The 12,847-nt window shown below is 34.3% G+C and overlaps 1 protein-coding gene across 8 annotated transcripts in view; it reads left to right on the forward strand.

Moving 5' to 3' along the window:
- Positions 1–12,847, forward strand: part of LOC106871456 (protein sidekick-1) — a 589,083-nt gene that overhangs the window by 337,016 nt on the left and 239,220 nt on the right. For all 8 annotated transcript variants that reach the window (XM_089352508.1, XM_089352475.1, XM_089352495.1 and 5 more), the window contains one exon: positions 1,196–1,337. In XM_089352508.1, coding sequence (XP_089208634.1) covers positions 1,196–1,337 — 142 coding nt within the window. The remainder of the gene's footprint in view (positions 1–1,195; positions 1,338–12,847) is intronic.

The raw sequence follows: 12,847 nt of genomic DNA on the forward strand, positions 1-12,847 counted from the left end.
TCAATACAGCTTAGCACTACTGTCATCACAAGTATTTTTGCTGGACAACAAGAGATGCTTCCAATCTACTGTCCTTGGATCTGTATGTTTTTATCAGCCCCCCCCCCCCCACCTCCACTCACAAAAAAAACAAGATGGAAGTCACAACTGTGACTGAAGTTCTGAGGTTCAACTGAACTTCAGAACAAATACCATGAGACATTCAGTCCAGATCCTGAGATATTTTGACACAGCCATTTTAGCACCACATATTTGATGTCACTGAGTTAATGCTAACTTATTTGACATTGCACATTTCAATGTTTCTTTTACTCTCTCTCTCTCTCTCTCTCTCTCAGCATATTTCTCTATATGTGTATGAGAAGAAGGAAACTATTTATATCAGTCATGTTCTATTAGTAAATCATAATGTCTCTCCCCTCCCCCTCTCTCTATGTATATGTTTCTGTGCATGTGTGTGTCCCCAGTACTAAAAAGTAAAAACAGATTCAGTGTCTAGTCAGCCATACCAAATCACCAGTGTTCAAACAGCCACACCCTAATCATCTCATTCCATTCTATCCAGCATACTGATGATTCTGTTGGTTTGTCAAATATATAGGGTACTAGATAACCATCCAGAGGCTGGTTATCCAACAAGTTCAAATCACATCATGAGCACTTTGGAATTAATAAGAAATATATTGGCTTGCAGTGCTAGGTCAAGTTCCTTCAGCTGAAAAACTTACATCCACCAGCTCACCCTTCTATCCAGAAATAAGTTTTCATCTGTTTAAAATTATAAAATTTGGAAATAGTTACAGGTTTTATGTATTTTTGTCATTCAGAAGAAAGTAAGTTCTCTTTGTCTAATCAAAGGTTTATTAAAAGGACAAAAAGTTTTGATCATACACCAAAAATTACAGTTTTAAATATTGTTTTGCCTCTCTCTCTCTCTCTCTCTCTCTCTCTCTCTCTCTCTCTCTGTATACACACACACACACACACACACACACACACACACACTTATATATTTGGTTAATGAGAGATGGAAGATATGAGAATTTTTATTAGTCTCTCATTAACCAAATACATAACGAACACTGTGAAAGTGATCGTGCTTTATGAGTAAGCTACTAGGTATAAACCATTCATTTTATTATCTAATAATATATCTATATATATATATGTCTATTTATTTATTTCTCTCTTCCAGTGCCTCCATTCATTGAAGCTGATGAAGTCAAATCTAGACCAGAATATGGTAGCAATGTGCAACTGCACTGCACTGCCTTCGGAACACCAAAACCTCACATTCAGTGGTACTTAAATGCTGAAGAAATTACATCCTCTAACAGGTATTCTTTTACATGACTATTTTTGTTTTTTTAATGGGGGAAAGCCATTTTTTATGCATGTCATAGTCATAAACATGTTCTATGTTTTTTTTTTCTTTTGCTTATTATTTTTGCTTTGTTTATCTGGTTATAATTTTTATAAACTCGATAATTTTTGCATTATTAGAGCTACTTATAATTCATAATTTAACTGGATACCAAACCCCATTGTTCAGAAAGATGTTTTTTATTCAATTATTCTATTATTCAAAAAGATGCTTTTTTAAATTTAAATACTAGCTACCTTAGAGCCAAAATGAATGAATTCATAGATAAAATTGGATAAAATTGTTTAAAACTACTTCAGTCAAAAATTGTTATATCATTGCTTGTATGTATTCCTGTATGTTACTGAATAAGAAACTTAAGTATATTTTCTTATACCTTCTTGATGAAAATTACTTCTTTTCTGCTTGAGATGTAGTTATTATTATATAGTATGGGTGTTGGTTTAGCAGAATCATCAGAACCACAAACAGAATGCCTAACAACGTTTGTTCCAGCTTTTTTGCATTCATAGCCATCGTTGTCATCATTTTAAAGGCTATTTTTCCATGCTTGCATAGATCAGATTGAATTTGTTGAGGCATACTTTCCATGGTTGGATGCCTTCCTGTTGCCAACCCTGACCTGTTTCTAAGCACAGTAATATTTTCCCAAGGCCAAACATGTTTTTACAGAAGATTGAAAATTGAGGGCATCATGTGTATGATGGTGATGCTTGTTTACAATGAAGGGCTTCATATAGTTTCCAACTACCAAATCCAATCACAAGGCTTTCGTCAGCCCAGGTCTAATAGAGAAGACACTTGCCCAAGGTACCACATTTTGAAGCTAAACCCAAAACCCTGTGGTTAGGATGTGAACTTGAGTTTAGATTGTAGTGAGAACAGCTTTATCTTTCATCCCTTCAAGGTTGATAAAATAAAGTACCAATCAAGTACTGAGGTTGATATTATCAACTAAACTCCTGCCCTACCAAATTTGATACAGGCATCAGGCCTATATTAAAAGCAGTTACTTATTATAAGAGTGTAGTGATGTGACAGAAATAGTAACTTTTTTAATCCACTTTTTTGAAAGAGAAAGGACAATGCCCATGACCTCTGTGAACCTTCCAAAATCCCCAGGGAGACCAGAGTGGTTAGTATTTAGTGTAAACAACAAAAATAAATAAAATTCAATAAAACACAAAGATCAGGTTTAAATGCTTGCAGCGAAGGGGACCCAGCAGAAGGCTCAGAAGGTATAAGTGGTAGTGTAAAACTGGGTATCATATTAGGACTAAATTTGGACAAAATGTTTTGCAGTATATTGGCTAGGTGCAAACTTGGCTGATTGGTTTAGAAGTTTGGTTCCCAACGACATAGTTTTGAGTTTAGTTACCTTGATACCTAGGATAAATGTCTTCTACTTTAGCCTCAAACCAACCAAAGCCTTCTGAATAGATCTGATAGACAGAAACTGAAAAAAGCCTGTAGTATATTTGTATATGTGTGTGCATGGATGTGTGTTTGTCTTGACATCATGTAACAGTTGCAAATAAACATCACCCTCTTACAAAAGGTATCCTCCATTACCAGTCATCCATGAATACATATCTGGTCATGGGGAAATATTATCTTACCAGGAAACAAATGAGAGTTTGTGACAGGAAAGGCATCCTGCCATAAAAAAATTTCCACAGTGGGTTTTGTCTGACCAATGTGAGCACGTAAAAATGGACATTAAAACAATGATGAGGAGGAGGGGGGGGGGGGTATATTAAGGCCACCATTGGTTTCATTAAAATAGATATTAAGGTATTTTTCTCAACATGAAACTAATGGTAACCTTAATACACAAATAAAAAAAATTATCTACCAATGTGGTGTTGAGCACTCACTCTCATTGTCTGACATTTACTTGTGTGTGTGTGTGTGTATGTATATATATATATATATATATATATATATATATATATATATATATATATATATCATCATCATCATTATCATTTGATGTCCATCTTCCATGCATTCATGGGTACAACAGTTGACAGGAGCTGGTCAGGTAGAAAATTGTTGTGGTAGACACCCCCAAGTGAGAAATGGGCTGTTCCACTACTGATAAATAGTGGACAGACACAGCAAGCAGTGCCAGTCGGTGAGGTACACCATACAGGTCAGTCATGCAGACGATGAAATATGTCTTCATTATGCAGGACATCAATAGTGTCCAGGATTCCTACCCATGCAGTGAAAAATAAATCCTGTTGAAGAAGGAACTGAACTACACACAATGAAAAATAATATACACACAGTGAAAAATATATAAATTCTATTAAAAAAAAGATTCTGAAGAAAAAAGATGTCTGATAAAAGTGGAACTCTAACAGAACTGAACTATACACAATGAAAAATAATATAAATCCGTTTGTAGGATTTTTGTGAGGTCGCTATGTGTTAGTAGCATGACCAGTATTAATGTAGACCGGTACTACCTGCAGCATTCTGATGAGAAAAATAATTCTGTGTGGAAGAAAAGATAATAATAATAATAAGTCCATATGAAGGATTTAAGTCAGGTCACTATGTGTTAGTAGTGCTACCGGTAAACAATGTAAACTGGTACTACCTGCAGCATTCTGAAGAGAAAAAAATAATAATGTAAGCGGAAAAAAATCTCACAAGACAAGGAATTATGAAAGGGGCAAGGGCATTTGTGTCAGGGGATGAAAGTTAGAGAGTGACAGGGAGATAGAAGCAGGTGTTTTGCCACAACTGAGGGGCATTAGAGGAGGTGATCCAGTATCAAATGATGAAAGGTTAGAGTGTAACAGAGAAATAGAGAGGCAGAAGTAGGTGTCTTGCTATAGAGGAGGTACATGGTTATCCAGTGAGAGAGAGAGAGAGAGAGGTACAGAAAGAGACCAGAAACAAGTGTGCTGATGTAAAGGTGATACTTGGTTACCTAGTCAGATGAAAAACAAGAGAAGGAGAGAGAAGAGTGACCAAAGGGAAAGAGAGAGAGTAGGAAATCGCAAAAGTGTAAGGGAGAGCAGAAGATAGGTGGTGTAGTGCTAGGTTATACTCACAAGTAACAAGAATATAAACATAGAACCTGGTTAGAAAAACAGGGAGTGAGTGTGGGTGGTGAGAGGGGGAGCAGTGATACAGTGAGCACGGCAGTGAGGGCAAGAAAGGGTGCAATGAGTAAATTGTTGCCATTTTATATTTTTAATTTTGCTCATGTGCATTGTTTGTTTTTGATTTTGTCGACTGCACAGTATAGTAGGGTCAGTTGAGCACTGTCAGTGAGAAAAAGAGCACCATACACATTTCACTCTGCCAGAAATTTGGAAACAACCTGCTGTACTACTTGGTATGACAGGAGAACCCAGTCATTACTGTCAGACAATTTCTGCAACCACATCATCCCTAACATCTGGTTACCTAACTCCCCTGACTGCAACTTGCGTAATTTAGATGACAGTTTATTCACGTCTGCCTATATATATAAATATATACATACATATATATATATATATTCATATGCACAAACACACACACACATCTTCTGTGCAGTCGATTCAAAAATCAGTACGATCCACTATTATTTTTTGTCTTTCTTCTGTCAGTAAAACTAATCTCCTCTATAAATTTAAGAACTCAAAACTATGATCAAAGGTATTGTCCCATTTGTGACCATCCTGTCTTTCCTTTGTATACCTAGGTCTATGCTGTCCATTGTGTCTTTGGTTTTAAGACAATAGGGGGCTTTTCTTATTACTTTCATTTGCAGTAGCTGATGTAATAACTTCTTGGTAAATGTTGACAAAGCTATAAGTAAATATTGATTTCCTATAGTAACACAAAACCTCAAATTTGTAAGGAAATGGTATGGATGATTAAATTTATTCTGGTACAAGAACTGATACTTATTTTATCAATCCTGAAGGAATGATAAGCAATGTATCTGGTTGCATTGTTTTAAATCAGAAGGTAAATGTAGGTAACCAAATAAATGCCACAAGATTCTATTGTTTCTATCATTCTAAAACAGCAGCAAACTGGCAGTGTCATTAAAGCTTTGGATAGAATGTCTTGCAGTATTTGTTCTGACGCTTTGCTCTCTGAATTCAGATCCCACCAACGTCAACTTTCCATTCAGAGGTCATTAAAAAAAAAGACGAAGAAACCAGTGGAATGGATTGGCAGAACTGTTAGAGGTTTGGACAAGATGTCTTGCAGCATTTGTTCCAGTTCTTTATTGCTAACAGTCATGCCTGCAATAACTTTGATACCAATTCACATCAGTCCAAGTTGACGTTCTTTCATTTGGACAACATGAGTGGCATAGAAAAAAGAAACTTACACACTTGGGCAACTGCCTGATTTCCTAAAAAATCTTATTCAGGCCTGTATATACATGTCTAGAGGAATGGTAAATCCTGACTGACATAGTTCCCTACCACAACCACCACTACACTAATTTATACTTTAATATTTAATACTACTAATGGACATGTCATTAGAATGTCACAAGAAAGAATCACAAGATGGACTCTTCAAGCCAAACCAACTATCAGGAGACCTAGGGGTAGACCAAGAACAAGATGGTTGGATAAGATCCATAGTCTCAGTTGGTCGTGCTTTGGAATCCAGCTGGAAAATCTAATGACATTTGCTGCAGATATGACGCTTTGGAGGAAGTGCCTGAGGACTCTACTCCGATGACTCTCCCAGAAATAGTGGGCAGAAAGGATGGATAGATGGATGGACTATTACTAATCACTTTAGTAAAAGCAATGTCATTTAAAGTATTCCTCATAGGGATGGGCCTTTTGGGGTTGGGAAAGCTGTGTGGATGGAAAAGGAATATGGTGGACAAATTGCTATGTTTAATAAAATTAAGATGATCTCCAACTTTTAATTTTGTCAAACACATTGGTGAATAAAGAAGAAATATATGGAGATAAAATTTATTTTGTCTTCTCATTAATAAATAAATACAGAGAGAGGATGCATCAAGAGACCGCTCTAATATTGGGGTGGGCTGGTATTTGTCGCTTTGAGAACTACAAGTTTAATAAATTACCAATCTAAGGGTTATAAGTTCTTTGTTTAGAGATTTTCTTCTGCCTTCTCATTGTTTACCTAGCTTCAGAAATGGTATTTAGACTTTCTGGCAGAATTACTTGCAGTACACTAATTTCCTGTTAGAATCTCCTGTGGTTAGTGGAAAAAGATCAACTAACTTGTGGTTTTAGTATTTAGCAATTAGATAGAAGCATCAAAGTATGAAATATCTACTCTGACAATCTGTAGCATAATGTACATGTTTAAAATCCTCAGTGGAAAAATGGATGCAAAATCCCTTTTTATAAATATAATAAATATATCAGAAACAGAAAAAGAGAGAAAGTATTCCTATTCATATTTCCAGTCTTTCATGAGCTTTCTTTATATTTCGGTTGATAATTACATTTTAATATCGATAGATAAGCTCCCATGTAATACTGGAGATTTTCTTTCTTTCTTTCTTTCTTTCTTTCTTTTTTTGTTGTATGATAATAGTCAGTCCCTTCATCAATTTCATTTCTTATCACATATTTCATATAAGGGAGCAAGGGCAATAATAAACAGCAAAAACACATCGCAAGAGCTGATAGGCAAACACATGTGTAAAGAAATGATATGCAATCATATTTTATCTTCTATCTTAGTAAGATTTGTATGAAAAGTGCAAAAGCTCCTAATATAAATGTATGCTGACTAGAAGGATATACATACATGTGTGTATATGTATATAGATAGATAGATAGAGAGAGAGAGACACACACACACTGTGAACATACGTGTGTTTGTAAATATATTCATGGATATTTGTATGTGGGTGTAGGTTCACAAATGTGTTGGCTGAAAAGTCACTGATCAGTTTATTTTTATTATGTGTATATTTTTGTATTCTCCAAAACTCCATGCAGTAAATAACAAAAGCACAACCTTCACTGACTTTCAGGCCACTCTATACGTACAGGTAGATGTATGAGATAAGATTGATTGAGAGATTTGGTGAGAAAGAGTGAAAGAGAATATTTTTCCTTCTCATGTAACTAGATATATGGACATTCAAAAGAAATACACTTTTTGAGAATCTCCTATGACATGTTAAAGCATGCGTGTGTGTACGTATATATGTGGTATTAAAAGTAAACTAATACATCTTTTACTAATTTTTCATCAAGTTTCCTTAGCTTATGGATTTTTGTTTTTGCGCTATGTAAACTATACAAAACTTGTCCAAAAGTACTTTTAAAAGTATTCCAACACTCATTCATACTGAAATGAAATTAGATATCTAACACAAAATGCCAATGATAATGGATACAAGAATTAAATGCTAGGTACTATTTATGGTGCCTACCAAACAAAAATATATTTCTCTTCCACTAACTCAAGCAAACAACAACAGATATAAATTTAACTATAAAAATCAAAGGAACACACAATTTAAAGTGAATGAAGGAATTTTAAAGGAGATATCTTAAATTCAAGAAATATAAACATTGCCTCTATTCCAAGAATAAATAAAATTAATTTATAAAAATCTTAAAGTGAGGCACTTACAGATGCTAACAAATATACTAACAGCTCATAAATTCATTAACCATGGATTAGAAGAAAGTAATCTACAATTACACTGAATCTCTCTCTTCCTCATGTGCACACATACACACACAAAGTTATCTTTGTAATCCACTTAGTTTAGCTGTACTGGTCAAGTATATGCTTTACTGAAGAGATATAAGAAGACTGAAACATGGAATACCTCCAATCGATATATTCTTCACTCACTTCATTCTTTTTATGATTGATTTCAAATTCAGTGTTTATCTCCTCTGTCTATTTTGACCAGAACTGATCATTAGGTTAATTAATTATTCCCCATTATCATGACTATAATTTATTGAAAATTTCTTGGTTCACCAAATTGTTAGAATTGAGTATACCAGTCACCAACATTGTAAAATATACGTTAGAGAAACAATAGTAATGAATCTGCAAAGGAGTATCATAAGCACACTTTTTAAATATAAAAAAGAAAGATGTCCTTTTTGATATCAACCTGTCTTAAACCACAATTGGTTCTATTATATGAACACCCCATTTTAAAGTGATCTAAATTGAAAACTTTCATTGAGATTTTATGTTAACTTGTATTCCAAGCACAAAGACCTAATTATTTAACTAAATCCTTCCTTATTTTCTAAATTAATTAAAACAAAGGCAGAAATGTGGTAACTAAAGGGTTAAACAGACATAAAGATGGAAATTCAATAAAATTATATTCTTTTAGTAGATAATTCTACAGGCTATCTTTATACAAAGCAAAATGTTTTTTTTAATTTTGTACTTAGTTGGCAATCATAAGGAATATTGCAAAAACAGCTAAAGTTTTTCAACAGCACCAACTTGGTCCAGAACCTTGGACATTCAGGAAACAATTAATAAATGCCATCAAATATCACCAATACTCAGTATGTGTTGAAAACAAAACATGGTATCTAGGATTTCAAAATGAATTTTTAAAAACTTATGTGAGATAAGTATAATGCATTACTCAATATTTGGAAAGTGTTTGCAAATATAAGTATATTAAATAATAAAATCCATTAACTAGTGAAATTGTGAAAAACACTTTAAAATGTTTATTTAAATTCTGATTGTCTCAAGGAGCTTTATTTATTAATATATGTAAATATATATTTGAATATGTTTGTGGTTATGTGTGGATAGATAGATAGATAGATGGATGGATAGATGGATGGATAGATAGATAGATAGATAGATAGATAGATAGATAGATAGATAGATAGATAGATGATAGATAGATAGATAGATAGATAGATAGATAGATAGATGATAGATAGATAGACAGATGTGTGTGTGTACTCATAAATAAATACACACATATCATTACTATTATTTTATTATTTTCATGTCCATTTTCTTCTATGCTAGCATGGCTAGGATTAGAGTTAATGAGGCAGTTTTTCTACAGTTGGATGCTTTTCCTGTTGCTAACACATAACTGTGTTTCAAGTAAGGCATTTTTTATTCCACTAGCCTGTAACACTAGCTGAAACTGTTGAATGATTAGACATTTTATTTTCAAAAGACATAAACGTTGTCACTATTTTTGCTCATATAATGACAGTGTGAAGACAGTTAAATATTATATATACACACATACACGTGTGTGTGTGTGTGTGTATGCTTGCATACATACACAGCACACATGTACATTGCATACATACCAATATTCCATACAGTTTCTATCTACTAAATTCCACAAAATAGGATGGGCCCTGAAAACATGTGGTTTGAAGTGAAATTTTGAACAAGACAGCCATTCTTTGGCTTATAGTCATCTTTACCCCTATAGTCATACTTGAACCTATTACACACACACACACATACACACACACACACACACATTTATATCATCCTCATTTTAACTTCCACTCCTCTGTGTTTGCATTTGTTTCATTGAGGCAAATCTATGGTCAGGTGTCAGATGTTCTTTCTGTTGCCAATCCTTTCTTGTTTCCTAGCAAAGTAATATTTACTCTTGACCTGACATATTTTTTGCAGAATATTGAAAATGTACATTCATGTACAATTATCATAACTATCATGTAGTATTAATAGAAGGAAATACAAACACACACTCACACACATGTGCAATGGGCTTCTTTTGGTCCTTAGCTACCAAATTCACTTACAAGGTTTTGGTTGGCCTGAGGCTAGAAGGCACTTACTTTATGTGCCACACAATGTAGATGAACTCAAATTTATGCGAGTGGGAAACAAAACTTCTGAGTCAAGTGTTATTATTTATATATACACTCACACAATAAGGAATTTAAGAAACAATTTATAATAATATAAATAATTGAAAAACCCTTTCAGCAATACAGATGAGAAGTTAGACAAGATATATAAGAGGATGTCAATAATTGAACACAAATAGAAAAGCTATTGTATTATTTTACATAGGTTGCTTGATGATTTCATGATATTTCAGGAAAGATTCTTCTTTCCTAATAGAAGAGAGAAAATAGTCAAAGCGTTCAAAGAAATATGTTGTTGCATTGAAATGGCCTACCTGTAACAACATATTTCCCTCATCACTTTGATTATTTTCTTTCTTGTATTTGAAAAGAAGAATCTTTCCCGAAATATTATAAGATCATTACAATTTATGTAGTGTAATTCAATATCGTTTCTCTTTGTTTTCATTTCTTAATGTTTTCTTTACATGTTTTGCATAATTTCTAACCTGTACAACTCAAAGGATTTTTTTTTTCCTTTTTAATTTGACATTTATATAATTTGCACATAGGTGCATATGTGACTGTGTGGTCAAGAAGTTTGTTTACCAGCCATATGGCTTTGGATTCAGTCCTGCTGCATAACACCTTGGGCAATTGCTTTCACTATAGCCCCAGGCCAACCAAAGCGATGGTGACGACGACGATGACAATGATGATGATAATTTCAAGGCTTCAAAGTTGCCTGGTAACTGGGCTTGCAATTCTTGACTCTTTGCTAAAAGTTGATTGGGAAACTGTTCTGGTGCATTTTCCATTTCTTTGAATGGAAGCATATAAACAATAGACATGATTTGGTATTTAGAGGTATAATCAATCTTCTCTTTCACATCCACCCAGCTAGATTGGAAAGACAATGAATTGTAGAGAACGAGAGGAATATAACAAGTAATGCTTGTTTGGAAGAGAAATGAGATAAAGGGCACAGAATCATGTATCGTAACTACTGTGTCAAGTCTTAAGACTCATACGGCCTGTTACCCAGTTTCAACATTGTATAAGTGACTGTGATCACAACATACTCAGTCAGTTGCAGAGTTTCTCATTTAAAGCTGAGTGAACTGGAGCAACATAAAATGGTCGCTTTTGCTCAAGCACACATTACCTGGTCTGGGGATCGAAGCCACAATCTTGTGATCATGAGTGCAACACCCTAACTACTGGGCCATGCATCTTCATGTGCAGTGGAAATATGTGTCGTGATGAGAGGAATAATGGAAATGAATGTGGAAAGAAAAAGAAAAAGGAAAAGAGTGAGAAAGCTGTGGTTAAAAATGAGAAGGAGGAAACGTGAACAAGAGGTCAATGGGGGAGTACGTAGAGAATAGGGCAACATAGAGAAGAATATCATGGGCTAACCCGTATTTTAGCAGAGAAAATTGATTCAAGACACTTGTTATATGTTATATTAGAATGCATAAATTTGGTACAAAATGCAGAATTATGCAAATGCTATTGAAAGTGCAGCTTAATATAACTTCTAATCATGATAACATTTGTTTGATATCACTAATTGCATCTGATCCAGTTACATTTGTTGAAGAATGAATTAAATCATTTTGTTCTTGGCACTCCGTTGCATACGACGTCGAGAGTTCCAGTTGATCTGATCAACAGAACAGCCTGCTCGTGAAATTAACATGCAAGTGGCTGAGCACTTCACAGACACATGTACCTTTAGCGTAGTTCTCGGGGATATTCAGCGTGACACAGTGTGACAAGGCTGACCCTTTGAATTACAGGCACAACAGAAACAGGAAGTAAGAGAAAGTTGTGGTGAAAGAGTACAGCAGGGTTCGCCACCATCCCCTGCCGGAGCCTCGCGAAGCTTTAGGTGTTTTCGCTCAATAAACACTCACAACGCCCGCTCTGGGAATCGAAACCGCGATCCTACGACCGCGAGTCCGCTGCCCTAACCACTGGGCCATTGCGCCTCCACGAATTAAATCATAACGACTTAATATTTCAGCAACCACTACTTTTCCACCTGTATTTGTCTTCATAACCTTCATACTTATTTAGACTACAGGCTCTATTGCATACAGTGTGTGTATATGCATTTTAATCAACTCATGTTTGAAAAACCATTCCAAAATTTCCAAGGCACCAGGACCATCTATTTTCTTAGTCAAAGTGTTCAAAGTCCAATCTTCATCGTGGAGGATCTGTGAATTTGTCAAAACTTGGTCAACAAAAAATATTGACCAAGTTTTCACTGAAATGAAAAATGAACTTTGAACACATTGATGTCAACAACTAGTAATTCAGATTGTTTGGAAACTTTGAAATAGTTTGGCCAAATGATAGTTATATATATATATATATATATATATATATATATATATATATATATATGAATAATAATAATAAATGGAGCAAAACGTATATAAACAAAAGGAAATTTTGTTTATATGCATTTTGCTCCATTTATTATTATTCATATCTACTCAAAATGCATCGCTTTAACTTGGTATCTCTACCTATAAAACGGGTGTGATATACTGGTCTTTTTGTGTGATTTTTGCTACCCACGGTAACTACTAACATATTTACATTGTCACGGTTTTTTTTTAAACTGAGATAATATTAATAT

This window comes from Octopus bimaculoides, chromosome 1, assembly GCF_046866305.1.
Source record: "Octopus bimaculoides isolate indiv1 chromosome 1, ASM4686630v1, whole genome shotgun sequence".
Lineage (NCBI taxonomy): Eukaryota > Metazoa > Mollusca > Cephalopoda > Octopoda > Octopodidae > Octopus > Octopus bimaculoides.